General features: G+C 35.7%; 1 protein-coding gene across 1 annotated transcript in view; it reads right to left on the minus strand.

The window, feature by feature from the left end:
* Positions 1 to 27,881, minus strand: part of ADK (adenosine kinase) — a 278,665-nt gene that overhangs the window by 128,680 nt on the left and 122,104 nt on the right. Inside the window, exons 5-6 of the mRNA XM_027460598.3 lie at positions 26,808 to 26,980; positions 21,895 to 22,003 (exon numbers count right to left, since the gene is read on the minus strand). Of these exons, the coding sequence (XP_027316399.1) occupies positions 21,895 to 22,003; positions 26,808 to 26,980 (282 nt within the window). The remainder of the gene's footprint in view (positions 1 to 21,894; positions 22,004 to 26,807; positions 26,981 to 27,881) is intronic.

Raw genomic sequence — 27,881 nt, forward strand, 5'->3', positions numbered from 1 at the left:
TTTTTTCTTCTTTTCATTTAGGAATACTTGACTGAGTTTCAACTGCTGATACTGTTTTGACTTTCCAAGTATTTCTTCTTAACATTTTACTTATTAAGAAATGCCTCCTATTTTTTTTTTCTAAATCAATTTTTAATAGTATTATTGAAAATTACCTATTCAAGCCAAGATTTAATTCATGAAAAAAGCACAAAGTTTATATCTAACTGCGTGAGAACATCCTTTATCAAGGGACTCAGACACGTGCCTATGCTTGCACACATTCAGTAACACCAGCAATTTCTTGCATATAACTTTACAACATTTACAACATCTTTGCTCTCTTTTATGAGACTTAAGATGGTTACTTTATAATTTCCAACATAATTATTGGGCAAAAGAACTCTTAACTAGAGGCACTTAATGTTAAGCTAATAGAGTGGTATGTGAGCTATATCTCAAGAAGGCGCAATGTGGGACTTCCAGATATAATGAAAATAAGCTGGCCAGAATATTACATAATGGCTTTAGCTTTTTCAATCCATTCTAATTTTTCAACCTTTCAGCAGCCGTCTCACAACAAACAGTTCTTTTAACATGCACTTTTTTTTTTTTTTTGAGGGAAGGATTTGTTTTGTGTTTTGTTTGATTAAAGCAATGCTAAAACAGAAATGTTATGTTTCGTTCTACAAATAAATGTTAGCTCCCATGTTGGGCTGCTGATGCTGACAAACAGGGTTCCTACAATAGGCTGTCCTAGTGCTTTGAGACACTGGTATGGAATGCCAGCACTCCAGAAATGTCAAATTTCCACTGAATTCCCCATGAAGTTACAAATAACATTGCACCCCATCTCAACTTTCACAACACTTTCTTGCATTCCCAGATATGTACTAGTTTTCCTTTTCATTCCCCAGCACAGACATTGATCTTGCTGTAGGCTGAAGACCACACATGAAAATACTGAGACAAAATAAGCCACACAGATGCACACAAATTTGGATATCCTGAATGAAAACGTGAATGACAGACACTGTAAAGCTAAAAAGCACACTTTGAGAATCCATTCATTAGTTTTTAACAGTTGAAAACATCATTAAGAAAGAATCAAGCTTCTTTGTGAAATGGATCCATCATGCAGAAACTTCACTGGGAGACTTCAGACTTATCAATTATTCACATGTGAAGGGAATTTTTATAAATTAACATTGCTCCTGACTGAATGTTGTTATATTTCTGTGTTTAACAAGGTGTTACCTTCTTCCACCTACACTCCCTAGAAATGGAGCAAACATTTCAATCTTCTAATAAAATAGACAAACAAAGTCACAGACATCTTGCTCTCCCTAAACTCTAAATCCTCAAGGTAATTAAGAAAGGCATTTCAAGGCTGAGGAAAAGCTGTATCTTTTACTTCTTGAATATTTGACTGGGAAGTTTATTACTTCAATTATTGTAATACATCAAGTCTAGAGTAAGACAAGATCCATACACAGAATGGGATTGTGACAGGCACCAGCTGTAACGCTCATTCATCTACTGGTGTCTGCATTGGATACAAAAGAAGTGGAAGACTTCACTTGAGTGAGCTCAAACAATCCTTTTCTGTCCCACATGGATACCACATCAATATTCACTTGTGCGAGAGACTAGTCTTCCAGAAAATATTTGTTTTAGAAAAGAAAACTGGAATTGACATTTTAGGTATATTTAAGAAAAAAATCTTCATATTTTCCCTGAGAACATATACTTGGTATTTATGAAAAGCATCTTTATATTGAGAATAAGGATGCAAAGGAAAAAAATAATTTGAGACAGCAGGCGTTACTGCTGACCATTAGCCCTTTTCATGGATGGATTTCATTTTAAACATTTCAGAGTTCGATTGAAGATATGTACATTACTTTTGAAATGTTGCTCTATTACTGAAAACCTACAGGGGAAGAAAACCGGATGCATTTGCCATAGCAGAAGCCATTACAACACATTGTACCACAAATTCAAGCTAGAACAACTCAATTCCTGCAAACATAGCTACTCTGAATGTGTACAATGACAAACTGCATGGCATGGCTTCTTTCTTTGCCATATGTAACTACATGCCATGAAAGGATTGATTAGCTTTAATGCAACTAATTAGGAAAACATATGGGAGAGTGATTTAGTTTACTCAAGAACAAACCCCCTGGACAAACCCTCAGGAATCTCAGTGTTACACACAAGACAGTAATGCCAGCAGGTGCATAGGAACTGAAGTTCCGTTTTGCATAGGGTGTTCATCCTCACTCAACAAAAGCAAACGAAAGAATCAACTTGAGCTTAGAAAGCCTGACCTAACTCTGTACTGCAAATAGACACAATAGCTTTGTCCTGTAACACAAGGCCCTTTTTTCAGGCAGCATTCTCAACCCAAGTGCACAAATCTACATCAAAATTTATTACCACAGGGTTATGTGGGTAAAGTGAGTACCAGGTTATAATGACAAATGTAATCACATAATTCGAGAACAGATATAAAGAAGTGATATTAAGTGATATAAAGATATCAAGAACAGATATAAAGATAGGTTTCTTTGGGGCAAAAAGAATTAGGAGATTTGTAAAATTCTAGCAAAGGCTCTCAGAGCAGACAGTCAGGATAATACATCTAGACTGCATACACTGTGTTGTCTCTAAGACCGTATCCAAAGAAGAAGAAATGAAATTGGATGGTGTCTGAAGACACATTTTTTCTGAGGACTGGGCAAAAATACAGCCCATTAACAGCTCACAAAAGCAATGCTCACACTATTTGAAAAACCAGAAGTAATGCAAAAAAATCATGCCAAAGGCACTGCTGTACGCCCATGATGTCTTCCTCTACTTTTTACTATTTTCTTTTTGAAGCATTTGTTGATTACTTTGCTATGCTTATCTATAAAATTAACCTTACAAAATCTTAAGTGGTCTGCATGACAGTCAATATGAATATTTGTTGCTGTGCAAACACAGAGCAGTATCTAAACCCTCACTTTGGGCAAAGCTCTAAGCAATTGGGGTAGGTGTAGGAGGGCACCGCTGCTGTACTATGGTATATGGTGATGTAACTCTTTTCAGGATATTACTGATCCTTTGCAAATCACTGTCTCTTCTGGCATTAAGCCACGTGTAGCAGCCCACATTTTATAACCAAGTTTTTGTTTGTTTGTTTGTTTGTTTGTTTTTTTAACTTACCTCTACTGTATATACAATAACCTCACTTTTTAAAAGCAGTACAAGTTTACACTCTTGAGACAAAGTATACATAACCATGTACACAACTCTTTCCTAAGAAACAAAACAATGTAAAATGAAGACAAAAGAGCAACTTTTTTTTTTTTAAAGGTACTTTAAACATCATTCCAAAATGGGATAAAGCAGTGTAAGCAACATCTATTGTCCTTCATTGGTATGGGATTTTAAACTTCATAAAACCTAATCTATCTAGCTACAACTTAAAAGAGCAAATTGATTTTTGGGAAGCCTAGTCTTTCTTCAGCTTGTCCTCTTCTTCACTGGCAGCACCATATCAAACATACAGACTCAGGTCTCAAGACAAGTACTATTCCCACATGCCGTTAATCATTTTGTTCCTTTTGTCTTTACCTTCATTTTTTTTTTCTTTTTTTCTCCTTGTATCGTATAATATCTATTTCTCCATTACTAGAATATTTACATAATTCTATCCTAGGCTCTTCCGTTGACATTCAAATGAGTGAAGAAAACTTTTTTGTTGTAATATCAGGGGTTCAAACTAGGAGAAAATAACACTCCCTCATGGTTTACCTACTTGAGGAAAACTCATTGCTCAGCAACTACAAAAAAGCAAACAAAGAGCCTGTATCAAGTTTAGGAAATAATTCTGAATAAATTACAATCATGCATTCTCATCTGAAATACAGCATTCAGCTCCTGGGAGCCAGACACAGGTCACCATGATCACAGGCAGATAGTGTACAAAAAGAGGGCAAGAAGACTGGGACCATATCATTTAGAGTTCGGATCTCACAAAGAGGCAAAAACATAGTTTTACTCAAAACCCAAAGAGATATGGTATTTAATTTACAAGTATAAACAAGGAAGGATAAAGCTACTAACACAAAACAGATCTATGCACACATGCTATATTTGGACTTGCCTACTCTAGAAGTATACAGTAAGCTAGATTGTAACACAGAACAAACTCAACAGGAACTTCTGGAAAGACCTCACTCGGGACTTATCCACGGTTTTAGCATGAAGGTACATCTTGCAGCACCTTCAGGAAGGTGGGCAAGCAGAGCATTCCTGTAACAGTAGAGCAGCTACTATGCTATGAACTCACACTCGTACTTGCACTCTTCCTCACTACTGCATAGCTTCCACAGGCCAGCCTGAAAACTCCAAAGCCTATGTGTACATTAAACACCTATTCCACTTCAGAAGTTAGATGTTTTCTCAAAACCTCCTGATACTAATGCGACTGGTGTGGGGAGCTGCCTGGCATTCTAAATTCACATTGCAGCTTACTCCATATTGAGCAGCTCATCCAAATGCAACCTTTCTAGAGTCAAAAACTAGCTTCTAACACTGTGGGGGGAACAGAGTGCCTCTCCTAATAGGGGGGGCTGAAGGATATCAAATGAAACTATGAGGCAGCACGTTCAAAACATAAGAAGATACCTCTTCACACCTATACTACTGAAGCATACAACTTGTTACTGCAGGATGTCACAAATGTTAAGTATTTTTTTTTAAGTTCAACATATGATTATTTAACATACTACCACCTTGACTTGAAGAACTTGAGCTACAAGTTACTAAAACGCAGGAGTATTTTGCACCCATTTCTCTATACTATAGTAACAATCTCCTACTCTCTCTCAAAATAATTGTAAACGTTGTCCCTATTTTGTTCCATGCTGCTTTAGTCCTTATTTATATTTCTTTTTTTCCCCTGTTGAAGAAAATATTTTTTGAGACAATAACTGGCATCTAAATCCCAGTTTTATATATGTTTAAATATTTACTCTAATGAGAGTGACAACAGGCAGAGGCAAAAAGAAGTTTATTTAATCATCACTGACTTAAAGCAAATAGAGAGGATAAAGTTAGTTCCTGGTTTTGAACTAGAAATGCAAGTCAATGACAGCATCTTTGTCCAACCCATGCCCGAACAGTTGTATTAAACAGTCTTGGTATTAACTTTAGAGAGCACCTTAAACCACCAAGATCAATCAGCTCACAAAGTACTCCTAAACAAAGCATTGCTAAAAGGAGCTCAACTCCCCTACAGTTAAAAACAACTGTCAACACTCCTGCTATGTCACATCTGGAGCATCATGGCCATCTCTGAAAGCAGGCTTATCTACCCAACTGCTTTCAAGCCAGTCATAAACAGCCATAAATGTTTACAATATCCACTTCAATGATGATAATAACTGTTGTGCATTTTATAGCAAGGTAGTTTTCTTTGTATTTCCCACGTACACCATTTCTTGGAAAAGTTCACTTAAACCTGCAAGGAATTTCCGTAAATCTAAATCCATTTTGGCAAAGAAGTAACTTGAAAGTGTGCTTAATTTTGCATTTGACTTGGTAGTATCTGAAAACTTAGTTTCTGGAATTAAATTACCTTTTCTGCTGTGTTCTTTACGACTAGCTTGCTTAAGGCAGATGACAAGCTAACTTTTTATTAAAAGGGGAACTCATTGTAACATTTATAGTAAAATTTAAAATACTCCCTGATGAACATGACAGATTAATAAAAATCTAACAAAATGTAATTACTAAGTATACAGTATAATCAACATAATGCGCCAAATATTTAGATCTAAACTTATAGGGTGGTCTTACCAGCACATAATCTCTTAAAACAGCTTGTGAGGTACGTAACAAAAATATGAGCAAAACTGGAGAAAATTTACATTTAGATTTACTGCTGCATTTGAACCACCAACCATAAGCACTCACATTAGTGCAAGGCCAATCAACCACCACTAGGTCTGGGACTCTTTATAGCCAACAGGCACTGAACTTCAACCACACGTCTGGAGAAAATGATTTGTTTGCATTATTGTGCTTAACCAATGCTATCCTTTCAGGAAAACCACACTGTAAACCAAATGGGGTATCCCACATCCTGACAAAGTATCTTAAATATGTTGAATAAAAACACAAGCAGTATTACTTACAGTGCACTAAACTCTTCTATAAAATGTTCTTTGCCCCCTCATTTAATTTCCTTCCATAATGTGGGGAAAAAAAGTCACACCTCCTGTGTATGACAACAGCTGCAGAGTGTACCACTACTGCTTTTTAGATGATTTATGAAGTCCATGACTCAGGTTTTAAAGGCCTACCATCCACGTGGCAATGGGCTACGAAACCCTGCAGATCAGCAGCAGGAGAGATCCTGAGAATGAGATGAATTCTCTGTATTCTACATCACTACATCAACTTGGAGTAAACAACAGAAATCTTGCATGTGGCATAAACAAACTCTAAAATAGAAGATGAAGTAAAGAGAGTATTATCAGGAAACTGCCTTAAAATTTAAGGAAATTATAAAAATGAATCTCTCTCTGGAAACTAAACCTACAGGGTCTGCAACAAAAGTCCTCTGCTTCCATAGACTTGAAATCCTTGATCTTATGGGTAACACGGTAGTAATCTTTTTCATACGACAAGTTAAAGGGAACCAAGTTGGTAGAAGAAATCAATCTGACTTTTCTGGCCTATTACTACCAAAACAGCGAACAGCATTTGGGGGCTGAAAGACCCACAGTGTTCATTATTTGAAACGTTATACCAATAAAACTATACCAAATAAAATAAATACAGACCAACTCTATGTGTGTCCTTCTATAATGTGTTTCAGACAAAAATAAAACAAAACAAAACAAAAAACACTTGATACCAGACATCAGAAGCAAAAAGTTTTTAGAAAATAAGCTATAAAGCTTAAAAAAAGGAGCATATTGAGAAATTTTGGGAAAGCAGTCTTCTCAGAGGTTTTTATAATGAAAAACTTTATGGCAATTACAAGGCAAAGTGAGTCATTAATAATAATCCTTAACATCTGGGTAGAACTGGGTAGTTTATAATAATATATTCTCAAACATTTGTGGCTCTTCTGGCAACAAACACTACTGACACAGAAGATGAACACACAACGTTTCACAGGATTTCTAAAAGCTTTTCATTCTTTTAATCAAGAGAGTTTAATTTGAGAACTGCTTTTATGCCTGCTCTAAAACTTCTTACTCATTTGTCATATCAGGCAAATATTAACTTCTTCTAATTTGCACAAGGCTTATTTTTGAACCATCATCCGTTTCAGGGCAATCATCATTTCTGAGTATTGCTAGGCAAACTTATCAGCGAAGGCAAACAGAACTCCAAAGCAAACATTGCTCTTGTAGAATTTATAGCTAACATGCTTTATGCATTTCATCAAAACTTCCATATTTAGCCAAAGCTCTTCAACTTGAAGGGACTATAAACACATTCTAGATTTAGCCCAAAATCTGTAGAGGATTGTCTTTAAGATTTCGCCTAATTCATAACCCAAATTTTTAGTTTACTCATGTCATAAGTATTTAATCGTACTTCAATTAAAATGATTAAGACACGTACATAAACATAAAAGAGTACACAGTTGAACTGATTTTTTCTTTTATTTAGCTGTGGGCCACTGTTGCCCTTCTAGTGTAGATGAGTCAGTCTGCAACAGTATTTTTTTGCCGGTGGCTGTATCAAGAAACCAAGGTTCTTATTATCAAAATCCCTCTTTTCTTGTTGTACTAAAACCAGAAATTGATTTCAAATGGACATTTTGAATTGGCAAAACCAGGAATACACATAAATTACCAAGAGGGCGCATATACTCGGTACTATTAAGAATTTTAAATTTTGTTTTTCTTATTTAAGAGTCTTCTGGCTATCGGCAGAAGCACCTTCTATGTGTTCCGAATACGTCTACGTATTTTCTCTTAATTTAAACCTAAAACCTACCTACTGTTTTGATTATAAAAATTGAAAATTTAGCTGAATTGTAAAAATAGGACAACAGTTTTCTCAAATTCATGCACATTAAGTAGTATTTATTTACAGTAAAACATAAGTGGCTACTTTTAGTGTTACAATATATATGGTACTAGTAAGAATGAAAAAACAAGGTGACTGAATTTAGATTTTTGGAACAAGCTGTTACTAGCTGTATCAACAGTGTTCACGTACTGTGAGGAGAAGGAGCAAATGACCTACCAGAGCCCAACTGATGCATCTGTGGCATATACACAAAAGCATTTATGTTATGAGTACAAAGGAAGAAGCAAGAACAAAATCCAATGCTTCCTAGTCTATAAACTGGCTGAAAAGAGGAGAATGGGAGGAAATGTGACATTGCTCTTCCTTCCTGGCAATACATCACTCAGCACCAAAATATCACATCTCTGTCAAATACTATGAATTATTCTCCCAAACGGGGAAACAAGAGGAGGCAAAGACAAATTGGACTCCAGGTTAAATACACATGGACTGTGATTCAATTATAATTTCTAACAATTATAGTCATTTATAGCCTTCAGCTTGGAAAATGGAATTCATGTCCTGTGTGGCATGCTAGGTGTTGCCTCCTATGTATGAAAGTCTAAGTCCACCTGTGAATTTTCTACTTATTTACATATTTTTTGCATTGTACAGTCAGAATTAACAATTTGCTGTCAACGCTGATACTGTTGTGTCTCTTTCTAGTTGGTAATGCATACTTATGACATTTATTGCTTAACAAATGCTATTTTCAAATATAAAGCCAGTAGCTCAAACACTGTAGAAAATACAGTAAGTGTTCTGCCATGGTTCACAAGCCCATGAACTGTACTTTACTGTATTCATATCATCACAAATTATCTGAAAATAAAACAAAGTATGTGTATTCTTTTTAGGTAAAACATTAACAGACGGAATGTAATGACATGCCCAAGAGCATTTTTCCTAACATGAATGAAAAGATTTACACGTTTCTTTTTCATCTCTAACTTTTTTGACTTTCTTAGTTTCATTTTTCTTCTCTCACTCGGTCAAAATCAAGGATGAGAGATGCAAGGTATGAATCTTTTGAACTTAAAAGCTGCAATAGTAAATTATCAGATCAAAAGTCCTCCTAGACAAGTATCCCATTCCAACAGCAGAAACAAGTGGATGGTTGGGCAACAGTAAAATGAGAGGCACATACAACACTGTTCCAGCTGCCAACTATTTTTAGCTGAGAAGATTTCCTATGGAGACCTGCAGCTGCAGGAAGAATCAAGTAGTCTTCTCATACTCTTCTCTGTCAGGTCAGTGGTGATCAGACTGCTGGCAATATGAAAATGAACAGACATGATCAGACTATCTATTAATTGACAAACTAACCTCCAGTTATACCAGTCTCATGTCCCTCAGTTACATGACTTCTCCATATCACGCGGAAATCGTATGACAGAATGATAATTCTAAAGTGGTTTTGCTGCTGTACCATTATCTTCCAATCTAGGATATCACTTCATCAATACAGCAGTCAGTAATCTGAAAATTCTGAAAACAAAATTTAAATTAACTTTTCTTATAGATGAGATCGATTCAACCTAATGTTGAAAATACACCATGCTGGTAAACAAAGACAATGGTGTGCCTGTAATTCTACATTCTACAAAATAGGAAATGAGGTTAGGGAGTAAGGCTGAAGTTTAATATTAAATTGATGTGCTAGAGGGACTGCGTAGAGAATGTGCCTCTAATTACAAGGTGTTTTTAATAACCTTTTCTGATACTTATCTACTGAATGATAATATTGAATGTTTTCTGTTGTTCCTTTCACCACTGTACAACACTTGGTATCAGCTCTGCAATTGGCCAGATTACTACAGGAATATTTTGCTCAAGAAAAAAAAAAAGAAAAAAGAAAAAAAAAGAAAAAAAGACGGCACCTGCTTTCAATTCTACTGACAATTTTATGATCATACTGATAAAACTAAGAATTTATTAAATTCATATTCTGAAGGTTTGGAGCCTTTGTCATAGAAAAAAGTTCAATGCTTTGAAAGTAATTAGAAACTGATGATTTTATTTAACTTATTTACCATTTGAACATTCAAACATGATTCTGCTGCAATACAAACCTCACAACACTCTGTAAATAAGGCAATTCTAAAAACTTTTAACATTTTCTGTTACACTTCCATGAAGTACATTTTACACTCCTGCTGTTACTGAGCAGTGCATTAAAGGCAGGACACGTGATTTCCCTCATGTCAACAAATGATGGCTCAATTAGGCAGATAAGAATCTACAGCCCTCAGCAGAAACTCTCTTCAGCCCATTCTCAGCAGTATAAAGAAGCACTTAGGGACAGCACTAGTTCTGGGGAATAAATGCTTGCTATCCTTTATATATGCTCATTGAAAATTTCCCTTTTTTTCTTCAAAGAAAATTGGATCCTTTATGTAACCATGCTTTTTGTATTTTTTCCTACATTTCCAGCTACAGTTAAAATTCAACTGATGATTAAAATCAATAAAACTAAGGAATTTTAATTTTAGCTCATTGCTGTCCTAAGTCTAAATCATCTCGTGGAAATAAAATATCTTACTAAGTAAATGAATAAAAACCCTAAGTTTTGACTCCAGTCCTGAAAGGACAGAGAAATTGATATTTAAGGATGAAATTCACTCTTACCTTAATTTTCTGTAATCAAGTGTCTTAAGAACTACATATACAAAGACTGCCAATGATAGTAAGCACAGCTATGAAAGCCAATATTCTTCTGGGTATGCTCAGTGGATGGCAATGTTATTTCCGCATCCCTCCCATTATTCATACCATCTTCCATGACCATTACCTATATGCCGCTGTTTTGCTGAACATCTTAATTTTAACCCTACTGTAAAGAAAAATTATTAAAAATACTGTCACGTTCCACCTCGGGTCATGCAGTGAAAGCAAGAGACAGAGAATTCAGCACCCCATTCTTCCTCCTATTTCTTTTATTTGTCTCATTCTTTATGATTTTGTGACTTCATAATGCTTAGCCTTTACTTTTCACAAAACACCTCAATGTTGTTCAGCACCAATTATATTCCATATGGTCTTAAAAAGACATGTTCAGAGGCATATGCTTAGGCATATTTCATGCTAAATACTGTTAACTGCTGTTCCCCACCATTTTCAAATTTGCAGGGAAGTATTGTTATATTGCATCTGGCAATACCATAGTTGGCAAAAAAAACAACTATTAAGAACAGTGGTATTGTGCAACACAGCTTCAGTAACTTTAGCATAGAAACAGGCAATGAGGCTGATCTTTTTATCTACAGATCTTCAAGGGCTAGGCATTATTACTCACATACTGTATACAGGAAATTTTGTGCTTTGGGCTTTGAAACCACAAGGTTAGAGTATACTGATATTTATGGTGAATATTATGGACCACGATTTATTAAACACTTTTGCCAGAACAACTACATTATTTAGAAACACTGAAGAAAACATTGCCCTTAACCAACACAGCCCTGCCAACAAACACTTTGGTGCTAGCACGATTAGTCCGGGAAGATGAGAGCATTTCTGCTGGTACAGCAGCTGTTATAAACTGTCTCCACATTAGGGTGCTTATGCCAGAGAGACGTGTAAAGCCCCAGGAGGCTTTTGCACAGCAGCTGCATCAGCAAAATCCTTCTTTTGTGGAAAAATCTAAGTGCCCTTAGCTTTTGTTTATGTCAAACCTTTGCAAGGATTAGTACTGCTGTTTTTATCTTCTTGTTCGTATTGGTACAATGATGTTTCATCAGTCAAGCGATACCTGCTACCATAATAATGGTTTGAATATTATCTTAGAAAGTATCTACCTCTATTTGTCCAATTCAGAACTTTCTTCTGAAACACTATTTATTACTTTTGTACAGAATTTAGTATTTGCCTAAGTATTTTATCCTAATTTAAAGGGAAAAAAAAATCTTTATTTGGACCAACCCAGGCAGTCTGAGGCACTGTGACCCAGTCTACTCCTGACTGAACATCAGTCCTAAAACTAGCAGGAACACCACAAAACCTGATTAGCCCTTGCTTTAGAGTAGAGTTCCATTCTTTAAAAAGAAACAAAACCAAAAACAAACAAACAAAAAAACCACACCACCCACAAACAAATGAACAACGACAAAACCACCAGATCTCAACTGAAATAATTTCCCCTGAGAAATGGGACAGGAGTTTTTCCTCTGTTGCGCCAAGGCCAATCCAGGTTCTATCTTATGGCATGTAGCTTCTTTCAAACGAACTTCCAAAGAGCTTGCTTCTGGAATCAGTCAATTCATTTTCCAAATGATCTTGAAAACAAACAAGCCTGGCTGGACTCAGTCCTTCTGCCTCCTAAGGGGCTAAAGAATCTACTACAAGGCCGTAGAAAGCCCAATCTGGAAGTCATATAAAGCTTATCCTTAATATGTAATCACTAAAAATCTGTGCAAAAGCATTTCTGGAAAACACTTTTCCTACTCTAGTACATAACTACCACATACAACATGGCATACACTAAGATTTACTTGACACAGATATTTAGCATCTGGATATTATATGCTGTAAAAAACTTTTACTTTTTTAAAACAATAATTGTTATTTGAAGAATCAAAAGTATACTTGGGGTTTCTATCCTGCTTGTGGCCCCTGCTATCCCAAAACACCTTCAGTCCACAGTGTAGATCAATGCTTTTCAGTACAGTTCAGTTTCTGAGCTAAAAGGGAAGCATGTAAGAGTCACATTATACTACCTATACATTATAGAAACTTGAAAATATGTAAGTGCAGAAGTTGCTGGTTTTGAAATAACAAGCACAAATGTGATCATTTCAGAGCGATCATTTCAAAGCAAAGGAAAAGCATCACAGCTTGAAGTCTCACTGTACAGGACAACGGACTGCTGAAAAAATTGCATAGTATAGAAAAATCCATTGGAGATACATCATCTGCACTTCCATCCATTTACACATTTACACTATGTTTTCTTGTCTTTTTTTTTTTTTTTTTTTTTGGATAAAGGGGAAGGAAAACAATCATTAATCATACCTTTCTGCAGGAAAAAATAGCTTTGTATTTAGCAACAGCATTAACCTTATTACAGATGCAGATGCTAAACGAAACTATAATTTCAAGTTCAGACCAAGTAGTGGACTACCTCAAATAGCTTAACTCAGCTCTCAGGGTGCACACATGCATATGAAGTTTTCGCTGCTAAAAAAAATTGTGTTCTTTGTGTGAAACAGAACACGTGGCAGATGATGACGTGGACACAAATACATACGCCAGGGTTATGGAGCCTACAGTGTCTCCATGTGCTAATGAAATGAACTCCTTTGGAAGAAAGGTGGAACCCCAAATTTCAATCAACAATTTACAGAGTAGTAATGACCAACTTACTAATTTTGGAAGTCAGCATCCAAAATAAGGAATAATTACACATGGTTTAGTCTGTAAATGTGTCTTAAATTAATAATTCTTTTTTTTTAATCTTACCAAAGAAGTATTGAAAACAAGAATAATTTGAGACAGAACCAACACTGCTTAATTCAGAGCTTTTAACTCCTGCATTTGCTGGTGCTTTAGTATTGAGCTTTTGCTCTAACAAAGTTGACATGGTAACAGACAAAATTCTCGTGCTCTCATAAAGATAGCATCTAATAAAGACTGACATGCAAGAGGACCTGCGGTAAAAATCTCCCTTCAAATTGGCTCACCTCACCCCTTTGAGCATGAAGGCTTCCCTTTTTAATTTACATTTAAATAGTGTGTTAAGCCTGCCCAGACTTTCCCTACACCGTGAGGCTGGGCGTCCCTAAAGGCGGTCGCGGGGGAGCAGGGGCTGCCCGCAGCAGAGCTGGCACCACTGCCCACCGCCCGCCTGCCTCGGCCTGTGCGGACACTGCCAAGAGACTGATTCAGTATTTCAACAGATTCACGAATTCTGCTAATGAAATAAAAGCATGCCCTCCCCCCCACCCTTGATTTTTTTTCCCCACAAAGCAATATACTTTTAAAAGGCTAATGCAATCACAACCATTATGTCAATGAAAATTACACGCTGGGTTTATCTCTGTAGGTATCTGTCAAATGCAAAGCACACACAACATCTTCCGAGTAATAATGATGTTTTATCATTTTAATTACAAACACTGAAAAAAATCCCTAAAGTGTACCAATTGGGGTGGTCTGAATTAACAGTAGCTTGATAGCCCAAGGGTAGCAAAAATAGATTGAGCTACCAAATTTCATAGTAGTTATAGCAGCTGTCTTCTTGCCTCAGGGAACCTGGGTATTTAACAAAGCAGACAGCTTGGCATTGGCATCTGATTAGTAATGTGTGTATTGTTGGACGGAATACGCGGCTCTATTGTTTCACTGTTTGATTAGGAATTTGGAGAGCTGTGGCATTATCTAGCTTTTATAGTCCAGCTTCTGTATGTTCACTTACAGGTGCTGCAAAAGGATATTTTCTCACTTATCACTTGCAGCAAGTAGGGAAGATTGTCTTGAAAGTGATCAATGAAACATGACAGGATTTAAGTGTCAGGGTCAGTCTCTTCCCCATTTCAGTGCCAACATTTTCTTGAGCCAACTGGATAAGTATTTCTAGCTGGGGAGAAGAGCGAGTAAGGTGATAGCCCTCACCACAATGTATACATTATTTGGAATTTAACATTATTTTAAAACATCATTTATTCCAGTTTAACTTTAGGTGAGAACATTTCACAAAAAGGTCTCATAGGAAAAATCCAACTGTTAGGGTTTCAGGAGAGGGGAATTGATTTTTACTTTCCTAATCCCCCAGTAGCCTGACAGTTTGGATAACCACCGGGAGCAAGAGAAGCTCCGGTGCAAAAAAAAAAAAAAGTCTGATTAATGGGAGAAATCTTAGTTAACATGCTTTATCTAAAAAGACTTGATCTCAGGGAATAACCTCAGCGCAAACAACAATATTACTCCAAGGTTTGTGTTTGAACTTCATACAGCCCAAAAGACCCCCCACGTGGCTCTTCTCTCTTTCGTTCTTTAAGTATACATCACAAATTATTGGGGCTTGTTGGCAGAGTTCAAATCACTGAACTCATTGCAAATAGTCTACTTCAGCTAGAAGTACATTCTTTTACTCTATCAAATCCATCTGAGGTAATAAGACTTGATGTTTTATTCAACAGAGCTGAGGAAAATTGTTGCACAATAGGTTAATTCAAAATGGCAGCATAGAAAATGCATCTGTCAGTGGGGATCAAATTACAGGGCAAGCTCCTCTCAATGCTTAGAAAAACAAGTCTGCAGTTCTACAGATTATGTGCATGTGTGTGTTTAAAGGGGTGGGAAAGGAGCTAAATATCTGAGCTAACCTCCAATTAAAGTCAATCATAAAAACAGCCAATTTAATGAGTACGGATTTCTTTGGGTAATTATAACACCAACCACTTTTTTTCTCCCTCTCTTTTAAATCTGTAATTCTGCCTTCTTGTTATTGCTTGCTTTGTCATTAATCGCCTCAGGAACTTGATTTCCTAGCAACAGACTCTGCCACCAAACATTTGGCTCCCGTTCAACATTTTCTTTGTGAAAAATGGCACTGCTATTGCCGCCTGGCTGTTGCAGCTAGACTGGCTGTGTAAGTGCTCTAATAATGCATTCTTCTAAAAAAAAATCACATGATAAAAGGAGCAATGACTGAGTGTCACTAATTACTGTGCTGAAGAAGTTTATCTGCAATTTAAAGGCTACTGGGGTAGGAGGAGAATGACAGGAGATGAAACATATATTCTTCATATAAATAAATGTAATTAGTAACAGAGGTGAACATTTAGAAATAAATATTTTTACTATGTTAGACAGATTCTCATTAATTTTCTATTATGGAAAAAGGATGTATAATCTGTCTTAAGAGTTGATGATGCATTTTTCTCCAGGAAGATGCGTTCATCTTCAAACAATGACATTTAGAGGACCAAAGTTTGAAAAAAAAAAAAAAAAAAGTTTCTAATGCAGTTTTCCATATAAATTACCCGAAAAAACACTGGAAAATATGTCTATGCATGAGTAGTCATACCTGAAGTGGTAGCATAAAGCACAACAAACCCTAAATACAACACACAATGACAATGCATAGAGCTAACAGTTTAAACAAAACTCTTCTTTGCATTTTGATCAATGAACTGGGAATTTCTTTGATTATGAGAAAATGTTTTTCCCATATTTGTTTTGGAAAGCAGTAAATGGCCGATTTGCTCCTGGTGAGATAGAGGGTTTATCAATTTCGCTCTCTAGATTTGTCACATTTCATCTGTAACTCCCAGAAAACAATTCCTCAGTGTGGAGGTTCTCAGCAAGGGAATGTTATCTGAGGCCAGCAAATAACGCCCCAACTAACTGTTGCTAGCTGCAGCTTCTTCTTTATGATCAAGTAAGACATTCAGAATTGTGTTTTCCTGGCCATAAAACCTATTCATTGTTGAGAGAAATAGTTTTGCATGTCAAATGGCATACATACTGATGCCAGAGCACTATGGCAGAAGTTATCAATGGTAAAAAAAAGTATTGTGGAGTTATTTAAACAAAAGACTTTTTAGGGTATATTTTCATTCCTGCTGGTGTCTGTCTCCGTTATTTCCCATGATGCACACACAGACCCAGTTCATCTCAAAGAAAAATACCTATCACAATCCATTGTAAATTATCATACTCTTCATAGCACTAAATTACAATAAAAATGCCTTCATTGAACATGCCTCTGAAAGGAGGAGACGGTACAAAAGAAATTTCATTTATACTTACATTGTTAATATAATCAGTATTTTTTCTCGAGAAGAATAGCCAAAACCCATGTAAAATACTGTAAAATGTTATTTAAGCTTTGCTACACATTGCTGACATGAAGCTTATGTTTTGACAGACTCATGTTGAAACCAGATAATTCCGCCATCAAGCCCACTACACCACCACAGTATCTCTCTGCTTAGACAAGCACTTAAGCATTAAAAGAAAATAAATATAAAAATACCACAGTATTTGTTGAAACATACCAGGGTGTTTGGAGCTTTAAAAACTTTTCCTCCAGCAGTATTACATTGGGTTCATTATCACATGCTGCAATATATAACATTTCCTACTTGAACCACAGCCTAAGACCAGAATACATGGTCTCAATCAGGACTGTCATTAACATCAAGTTAAACTACACTTGCCATTAACTCTGTAAACACAAAAGATGCTGAAGGTGGTGAATGTAATTTAACTGCAGGCAAACAAATCTAAGTGGTATTAGAAAGTTTTATACTCAGTGCAGTGCAATTGAAGGACATAACCATTGAGAAATTTCTATTATTTGTTACATGAAAGTAGGAACGGTTTAAACTTCTACAGATTGTGAAATAACAACAGCCCACATAAATATGACTGAGTGAGAGCATTGTCTTTTCTGAGCAAGATGTTGTATGCCAATATGGAAAGTGAGCAACCCAAAATTCAGCTGCATAGAAATAAGTCTTAGGGCTATGAGCTTGATTGCTCCTCTAGTCTCTTGCTACAACTAGTAGCACAGGAACTGAAGCTTTAGGTGTGATAAATGCAAAAAGCAAAGGTATCACACTACATAAAATAAGGTAAAAATGTGGTTGTAAGTCTCTTTCATGAACATAGATGAGTGTGAGCATCAATGCCATCACTCTATCAAATGGCTAGACAGGAAGTGTATGTAGGTGCTACCAAGACAAGCTTTGAGACACATCACATAAACACATGAACACCAGCTTTTTAGCATACCAACTATAACCACAAAACAAAAATTCAAACATAACCAACAATCAGACTTTGTACAAAAGAAGATTCAAGTATTTTACTCAAGGATGATCCGAATGATTTTCTATGAAGATCTGACTGTTTTTGGAGGGCTACATAAACCGGTCCATTCCAAACACTCAAGTTACTACATGAATTGGAAACCTAACTGCCATCAACACTGCCACTTCACCTGTTTAGTAAAGATAACTTTTTGAGAAGAGAGATGAGAGAAAGAGAGAGAAGTGAAGGAATTTCCAGGAACACATTTATTACTTCATCACCAAAAATGTTAGCAAGTGGCAGAGTTTTACCCACTTAACACCTCCAACTGCAAGTATTAAACAGATGCAGGTCTGAGTAAAGCTAAATAACTGGGAGAAATAAGGATGATTAATTGGAACATGAGAAAAAACACCTGGGAAGCATCCCACTTACAGCAATATTGCTCAAATACAGATGGAAAGTTAAAATTCATCTGTCTGTATAAGAAAGTAGTGTCAGTTGTTACTGTGTTTAAGTTTCACAAGGTTAGCTGCAGCTTCTAACAGTGGGAAGCATTTTCTCCTTTTCCAGTCTTTTCCTTATTGAAGGACAAGTGCCAAATTCCTTACTTATAATCAGCATCACAAAGGTGCTAACTGGAGCCAAATGACAACAAAAATTCTTCAGTTTTTCTGCTCTCCTAATCAACTCTTATCAACAGATGTATTTTTTACAATAAAAATCTTCACATTTCAAGCCTTCATAACAAACGTAATGACTATATATGTTAAAATGTTTGTGGCTAAGGTCTAAGAAACTGAATACCAGAAACTCCCAAAAATTTCAGTTGGTGCTGAAAATATGATCTTAACAAAAATAAGTTACAGAATTCTTATAGAGATGCCTACACATATACAGTAATGCAACCATCAGCTTCTTCAATCCCTCTGAAAATATGACAAGCCAAGTGCCCAAACATGGAGTTGTTCTATCACCCACGTTTGTAAGATGCAACTATAACACATAAGAATTCTAAAATACAAGTCCTGACAGAAAACACAGATTCACAGAAAGGAAGGAAGAAAGAATGAATGAAAAAAAAAATCATACACAAAACATAATTTCAGATTGTTTTCAGGTCAGGCTGTGGCCCAGTGTGTCACAGTTTCAGAAACAGAGTGACAATGGTTAATGTTATAACACACCACTTATTCTGAAGTAAGAGAAATGTATGAGGAAGAGATTTTCTAGCCCCTATAGGAACCAAATAATATCCCTAGCAGTGAATTCTAATCAGACACCAGCAGTATAGCAATACAACAAAATGAATACGACAGACCAGAAGATACAATATCAATGGCAGAAATTACTGCAAGTATAAAAATTACATATCTGGAAAAGAAAAAAAATTGCACGAACTTTGACAGTCCGTGTAACCCATCTTCAATGATACAACATAGTAATTTTGAATGATTAAGATACATCTTTAAAGTTCACTGTTTTTGAGAAAGCTGGGGCAGCTTCTCTCCATTTTGCTTTAACTGTGATTTACAGCATTCTATTCTTTGTTAGTCATTCTCCACTTTGTCTGCCGGATCTGATTACCAGATGGCTAAAATAAATGTATTGTGTTGATTCACGGTAACAGAAGTTGTCTTTATGGGTTCTTTCATGGGTTCACTATCTTTTCCTTTGTACCTACTCCTCCCTCTGTGAATTGATTAGATTTCAGGGCTAAGTTTCATCTGAGGACCTTTCTGCTGAATGCTGCATCGAAAAGCCTATCATCTATTCTAGCAAGCACATAAAGATGACCACAGGATATCGTAGACCTGTCCTAAAGCAACAATGGGCCTGCTCTGCCAAGAAAACAGATTGTTTGATAATCTCCGATATTTTTTCTCAAAAACCATGTTCTGTCACTAATATACATTCTAATGCAATCCAGAAAATAGGTGACAGTTGGACAGAAAGAAGGAAATAAAAAGCAACATATGCACAGTGCAAAGTCAAAATAGGTAACAAGACTGAAGTGAAGACAGACACAACAGTGCGCAAATGAAAGACTGAAAGAGCTGCCCTATACTGCACGAGTGGTAATTGTTCACTAGGTGATTTTGTTTAATCCCCTAGACCACTACAAACTGGTGAGTAAATTAGAAAAAAAGAAAAGGCACAAACACAGTAGAAGAAGAGATTGTGTGTAGTTCTACACATTGTCTCCTTTCTTTAAGTGAAGGTACATGTACATGAGGAATCTGTAATCTGAAGTGATAACAGCATCCTGGAAAACTCTTAAATGAACCCAACCTCAAGTGCAATTGCTACAGGAATGAACCAGGTTCCTTACCCAACAGATCTCCTCTTGCAAGCAGATGTTTCCTTAAACTGAAGTCAAATACCTAATATATAATACATTCCTAATAACACTTCAGTGTTATTTACTAACAATTAACATGCATACATTGGGCTTTATCTTCAGTTTAGCACAATAATTCTATGTCTCTTAAGCAAAGGTACGTTACAGAACTGACATCTGAATAAAAACTTTTAATATAAATAAAAATCTATTTAGTGAAATACCTAGTCAAAATTAAAGTGACCAAACTGAATGAACACAGAAGAGTTGCTTTGGAAAATTTTAGTTGGATGCTATACCTTAAAAAGAAAGAAATAAATCCCCTTTTTACTTCATGTAATGTTTCCCACTTTTCCTAAAGCATCTCCACTAAGTTTGATTTTTTTTTTTAATTATATATTGAAAACTTCGGTGGTATTTATATATAAACATGATAACAATATTAAAAATGCTTAGTACAGCATACTAACATTTTTTGTTAACATTTGTCGATGTTCTTCATTTAACAATGCTCTTAGACTTCCAATATTTTTTTAGCCAGTAGCATTAATTCCTAAGTGTGGCATTTGGAACACACTGAGGTATAATTATTAGGAAATAAACACAGAACACTTGAAAAACAGACATTAAAAATGAATAGACAAAACATCTCTATATTTTTGATGCAGCACAAACATACAGCAATAGCAGCAGGATTTATTTTTCTCTGTATACTGAGAAGGCTGTAAGTATTTTTTGACAGTTTATAAAGGGGCAGTCTTGGCCATACACAAGAATCAATAACAACCATGTAGAGCCTACAGCAGTGCACACTAACAGGCTGTAGGAGACATTAACACTAGCTAAAAGAAATAACTGTATATTCAATGAACTTGTTCCTCCTGGATAATCAATTTTTTACACTTCTTACCAGCTGTTCCCACATAGCTCAGGTAGCAGAATGGAAGCAGCTGTCATACAGAATCCATATATTGCATGCATGTTATGAGGTTTTTATCTGTCATAGATGTTTTGTGTTTGCTAATTTTGATCACTCGTATCAACTTGAGAGCAAGATGAAAACAAATTCAGTGCTTCTATATTTATGCAAGATGTAATCTGCACAAATACAGTAATCTGGCTTGATTCATTCTGGATTGTTAAAAAAAAAACACAAAACCAAACACAAACAAAAATACTAATTGTGAATCTATTAATCTCCCATACTCAAAACCTCTTTATTCTAGAAGTAAGATTTCATCATTAAAATCAGTTTGCCCCACCGCCCACATTCAAGAGATTTGTCACAATCATTGTTTCTGAAATATTGAGTTATAAAGGTGCCGTAGTAATTACTATGGAATAAATAGCAATTAAGATTGTTCACACAAATAAACTCAAACTGTTTGCAGTGAATAATTATGCTAATAGTGTTTTTCTACATAATTTGTGCATCCTTCACAACAATTTACTAGAAAATGTGAAATGTAAATTTGATGCACTACTACAAAAGCTCTGAAAATATGTTTAGTTGTTATGATTTTTCCCACTACTTTAAGAAAGCATGCAACTAAAACATACTTCTACATTTGCACATTTAAATTTGAAGAAATCATACTATGCTAAAATTGAAGCAGTCATTTTCTTTCATTACATTCATAAGAAATCATCCTAAACATATGCAATAGGCATGGCTATTGCTTACATCTCCTCTACACAAACTTTCACAATTTGCAAGAAGCTGAACTTACCGCTATATAGTAAACTTTGGCCTTTTCCACCAACTTCCAGTTCTTCTCCAAATCAAGATGCTTTTCCTTCTTATAGCAATTAGCAGCAGCGAGGTTAGCTACAAGAGACCTAAAAGATTAAAAATCAGGCATCAGATCCTCCTTAATTCTATTGCAAATTTCTGATGAATAACTAAATTTCTCACAGATATTCGAACATCCTCAGAGGAACATAAAAGAGAGAGACAAAAAGCACAATAAAATGAATATACTTTATTTGATCATTTCATAATAGCTGCTTCTGAATAATACATAAAATATAATTATATTAAATTATATATTTTAAATTCAGCTAGCTAGTTTCCATAACCTAACACTATTATACTGGCCATACTCATTCATTTGTTTAGAATCAACCTTTTTCCATTTTGTCATCAATTCCCTACATACAGTGCAGCATCTGAAGGTTTTCATTAAAACTGTGCTATTATCCAACATCTAGAATGGAACAGCTGCTTTACTTTATCTTCTGAAAACTATTTTCCCTCATCAGGACCAAAAGGTTTTTGGATATGTATATCCTGCCATTATCACTTTTCCCAATAAACAGTCATATTATTTTAAAAGCCTTTTTTTTTTTTTTCTTCCCCTCAGACTTATATTTTCCTCTAGCAAATGAATAATCAACTACTTGAAAATGGGTCCAGGCTTTTAGACGTTCAATTGTAAAAAAAAACAAATAAACGAGAAAAAAAAAAACAAAACACCTTTGGCTTATCTGTGCCCTACTGGAAAAATACCAAAAACTTGTTCGTACTTCATCCTTTCCTAACAAATTACAACACAAGACATAGGACACAACTTCCACTAGCAAGAATAAAAATACTCGTATTTACTTTGCTACATATAAGATATACTCTGTTTTAAATCCTCCTCTGCAGACATTCAGTTCAGTCTTATAAAACACACACAAGTTATAGATGTACTCCTAAAAGCAGGTCATAGACAGTTTATACACTAGCTTTCAACTCTGCCTACCATGACTAAATTTCTCCGTGAAATTTTATTACAAAAAAGTTTCAAGACTTAATCATGACATGATGCACCTTTAAAACTAACACATTGCTGTGTTAAGGTATTTAACCACAGTTGCCCGGTACTGTGTAGTTACAGATGCAATGTGTGCCTACTGAAAAATGTCAGCTCCTACAGAATATGTACAACTGATGTCGTACGTACCATCCTTTTCCACATAAATGTCACTAACAAGCAATGACAGTGGGACAGTGTGAACTGTTACAGGTTGCTCCTACCAAGGTATGCTTCTGCCTCCACACTGAGTACCATCTACAAGCGTTGAGAGGTAATCAAGAAAGGAAATCTTGAAAATTTATTCCAACTCAAAACAGCATCTTTCCACTACCACAATTTCTTTCTGTTCCTAATCAATAAAAAGCAAGAACTTCCTGAAGCTTTAATCACTGTCAATTGAACGCATGGGGTATGTCAAAAGTTAAACAAGAAGCTAGACTAACTTTTTCTAAATATATTAAGATATGTATTAGGATTCTGTGCCGTTTCATCTCAGAAACATTCTTGGGTCTTCTCTCTTTAATTCTAAATCCCAAAGCCAAAGAAAACTAATATGAATTTGGAAAACAGGCAGAATAAAAATAGAGTAAGCCTCAGCAGCAGTACTAGTAACAAGGCAAGAAGTTTTGTTCTTGATGAATGTCAATGATAAGAAATCCATAGAGATAATCGAGTAAATCCAAGGGACGTGTGTGTACCTCTGGTGATCTTTTGAAAACTAAATAAAGCAAATTAAACTTCCCAGTTTAATCAAGCCCTAAATATCCATTAAGGCCCTTGCTGGAAAAAAATCTGCCCGTATGTGTTGCTAAGTGAAAAGCAGTTATGTTCCAGAAACCTAAGCAAAGACCCTTCATATGTTTGCTTTCACTCACCACATGCCCCTGAAACTGTAAACCTAGCTCTCAGTGGCTAAGTCCAACTGTAGAGATGCTCTGCATGTTATATGTAATTAAGATTGCTTCACTGAAGATGAAGAAATTTAATTTTCCAATTTAAAACTGTAAGTCTAACAGCACTAAGTTCAACATGTGAAACACAGAGAAGGTAGATGTTTTTCAATGAAATACACTAACTGGAGACAGCTAAAGTGTTTCAAGTCTAACAGCTTAAAGGCAACTCTGTGCACGTGGGTATTTAAGAGCAGAACATATGAACCGAAGTCACAGATTATAATGGAGTGTAGGTACTACTTTAGAGTTTAATCATGGGTTATAATTTTCTCGAAAAGCTCTGAAAAAAACAAATCACATCACAAATTAGCTCAGAACCCTTTTCAGCAAAAAGCTCGAAAAACTTAGCAGAAACAAGAAATATTCACATCTGGACACCTGGAACATAAATACACACAGTCACTTACTGGGAAAACCAGGAGTGCTATTTACTAGCTCACAGATCTCTAAAAGAGACAAGAAAGCTGAATTACCTGAAAAAGGAAGTTAGCACATGCCTCCGTTGGGATAAGTGATTAGCCAATAAATAGAGATATCAACTGCAGCAGGCTGAAGACATCCTTACAAATCAAGAAAATGCTGAAAACCAAGTAGTGATCAGAGGGAAACAAAAGGCTGAGAATAAACTTGCTTGCAATAAAAGAAAGAGGGTTGCACAATAAAGGCTTTAGTGGCAACTATCAGCCTCTTTTATTCTATCCTCTAAGGAGGGATATAAGTCTCTCATAATCCCTTCACACTCTCAAGCATGTTCTAAAACAGTGATTAAGATGAAGCACCACCAGAGATGAAGTTCCTGTTATTTGAACAAAGATTTGATATTGAGAGACAAGTGTTTCATGTTAGGAAACCAAAAATACTGCTTAATAAGTTAAAGAAGTACTTGCAGATATTTTTATGAATAAATTTACCTAAGCTTTCAAATTCTATTGAAATGCATGGGAAATTATGTAAACATTTTTCCTGAGCTCATGATGCATGTCTACTGATGATCTTAACTTCATTTTCCCATCAGGCCAACTAGGAAGTGGTGATTGCTACAAGGATGCATGCAAAGACACTATGTCACTAAACAGAGAATCACAGAGCACAAACGTCTTTACTGCTTGTCTTATCTTTGAAAAACTGAATACGGATCTGAAGATGAAGGGAAAAGTCTGTAGACATAATGAATGTCAAAAATCTGTATGAAGATGGATGAACTTCCTTCCTCCATTGAGTATGAACACTCTTTCCTGAGAGTAAGACATTATGTATGGCATTAAATTGCACGGGACAGGTTGATAAGCTGGAGGACAGGGCTGTCTGTCACTCAGTTGATCTCTAAAAGCTTGGAGAAAAAAGCTGGCAGAAGACTTAAAAGGCAAATGCAAAGTCATGCAACTGCAGTAGAATAACTCCATGCAACAGTATAGGCTGAGCGTTGACAGGATACAATACCTTGCAGAAAAGAACGTGGAGGTGCTGGTGAGAACTTGGGACAAGAGACAGCGGTGTATCCTCAGAGAAAAGATTAGTCACATCCTGGCCTATATGAGCAAGCTTATTGTCAGCAGGGAAGAAGAAGTTACATATTCCAAACAGGGGGATGCCTCTGTTCTGCACTTCAGGTCACATCTGGAGTATCAAGTGCAGTTTTGCACTTTCCATTACAAGACAGACACTGACATAAAGGAATGAGTCCAGAAGCAAGCAGTCAAAATTGTTAGGGGGCTGGAACATTTTACACACAAAGAAAGGCTTGGTTGAGTATTAAGTAGAGTCTTAAAAAGTTCCTAAGGGGATACCTTATTCTAGGGTTCTACAAATTATATGTTAAATTCTCCTTCCCCTGGCTCTTAGTTCAGTTAGTGCTGCTGGTACGGTATTTTGCTTTTATGCACAGACAAAAAGAAAATGTTCCTCAGGGTAACAGATACTATTTCCATTATTGCTTCAGTACCTAGTATCAGAAAATTTGGATGCTGGGAAATACCAGGGAGGGTTGGTTTGTGCTAGCAACATCTTAAGATTAAGGCAGATATGACTGTCTGGTTTTGGAACTTCTAAAAATCATCAGGAAGTAGGTAATCAGCAAACAAGAAATATTTAAGTTCAAGTGTTGTGGACAGAGAGAGAAAGAAGAAAGCAAAGGGATATGCTCAAGATAAATGCCTATCACCTTCATTGTCTCTTTCTAAAATTGTTTTATTGATTTTATTACAATACTCAAAATGGATGACTCCATAAGCACTTTTTTCCTCATGAAATATTTTCAAATCATACAAAATACCACAAAAAAAAACAACATTGTCCTTAGTGTCTAAGTAAGGTTGAATGTGTTAGAGTTCTGAATAAGTAATTTTTATTTGCAGGGGCCATATGAAAGATGAAATAAGTTAAAACATGAAAGACAAAATTAAGAAACAACAGATAAGATGAAGACAAGGAATTACAGTCACCAGGTCTTCCCAACAAAAAATTTTTCTTCCTCTTGTATAAAAGCAAGTTAACCCTTTTTGTCAGGCTATATGCCAACGTGTATCCTCTTTAAACACATTATTATCTGATGTACATTGTTTACTTGCCAATCAAGTCTATTCTTTATGTGGCAATCCATTTTCATAAAGGCTGTATAAACATACTTGTTAACCAACTTTTGTCTCCCATATATTTTCTATCTTTAGAGCAACTGGAAACTTCAAATGTTCAGAAAGAAGTGGTGGTTGAGTATGAGTTGAGTAAATGCTATTCTTTAAAGGTATATTAACCAACCTGATCCTAAACTGTGTTGTACAGCCTTTGTTGTCTCAAACCAGTGCGAATACTTTATCATTCAAATTAAAATATTCCTAACAAATTATGTTCCACATATTTGTGTCTTATGAAAATATGGAAGGCCCCATATACCTGTTATCACTAGTGATGCAGGCAGCACAGGTTCCGGTTGGTTCTTCACTCTGCTCATAGTAATGGGCATCCACATGAGCTTCCTCAGCCTTCTTCTTTAATATCTCTCCAAATTTATCTTTGCCAATGCACCCAAAGAAAGTTGCAGCTTTGTAAGGGCTCTGAATCATCCACTGCAGATTGACAGAAAAAAAACAAAAACAACAACAAATAATTAATATGCCTGATATGTTATTTGTCCTTTTTTCTCTCTGCTCACCATATCTAATTCTGTGCTTACAGAGCACTGTGACACACACTGATCTGACAGAACTCTTCTGTACCAGAAGTAAAAGTCAGTTCCATCAAGAGAGGGAAGGTCAGCAACAAATAAAGAATTTACTCCTAATCATGCTGGTGAGTGCTTAACAATTAATGTAAAGTTTAATTATTAGACGTAGTTCACTATAAAATAGATTTGAAATACCTTGTAAAAACATAGGAAAAAGGTTCTTTAGCTTAAAGGATATGCTCCACATTAGATTTAATCAAACAACATAGTATCTTTAATGGAAATTTGTAGAAAAGCAAAAATAAAATACATAGAGAGAGAGCATAAGGAAAACAACATTTAAGAACCACCAAAACAAACATCTAGCAAAATTCACAAAACATTTTCAAAAACAAAATGGTACTGAAAATAACCACGCATCTACCATTTGACTATACACAAAAAGGAAATGTTCCCCGCTCTTATTGTTAAACCACACACGAAAATACCTATCCCCCAACTTATTAAGAGCAGTTCTATCACTTGAATTGTAAGGAAAGAGCATAGCTGTATAGTGTTGCTAAGGTGCTATGTTATTTTATAAAACTCCTTTATTGACACAAAATATACATCTTTCAATTCTAAATGTAACTACATTTGGTACTACGTTAAAAGATAGAACTTAGCACTGAAGTAAAATCAAGAGTGAACTAAAATATAAATGTGAAGAAATAATCACAGGCCCTACCCTGCTGGTGATGAGTCAACCAACTGAAGTCATTATAATTCCCTCTAATTATAGTCAGAAAGCTTATCCACTCAAT

Source organism: Anas platyrhynchos, chromosome 6, assembly GCF_047663525.1.
Source record: "Anas platyrhynchos isolate ZD024472 breed Pekin duck chromosome 6, IASCAAS_PekinDuck_T2T, whole genome shotgun sequence".
In the NCBI taxonomy this organism is placed as follows: Eukaryota; Metazoa; Chordata; class Aves; order Anseriformes; family Anatidae; genus Anas; species Anas platyrhynchos.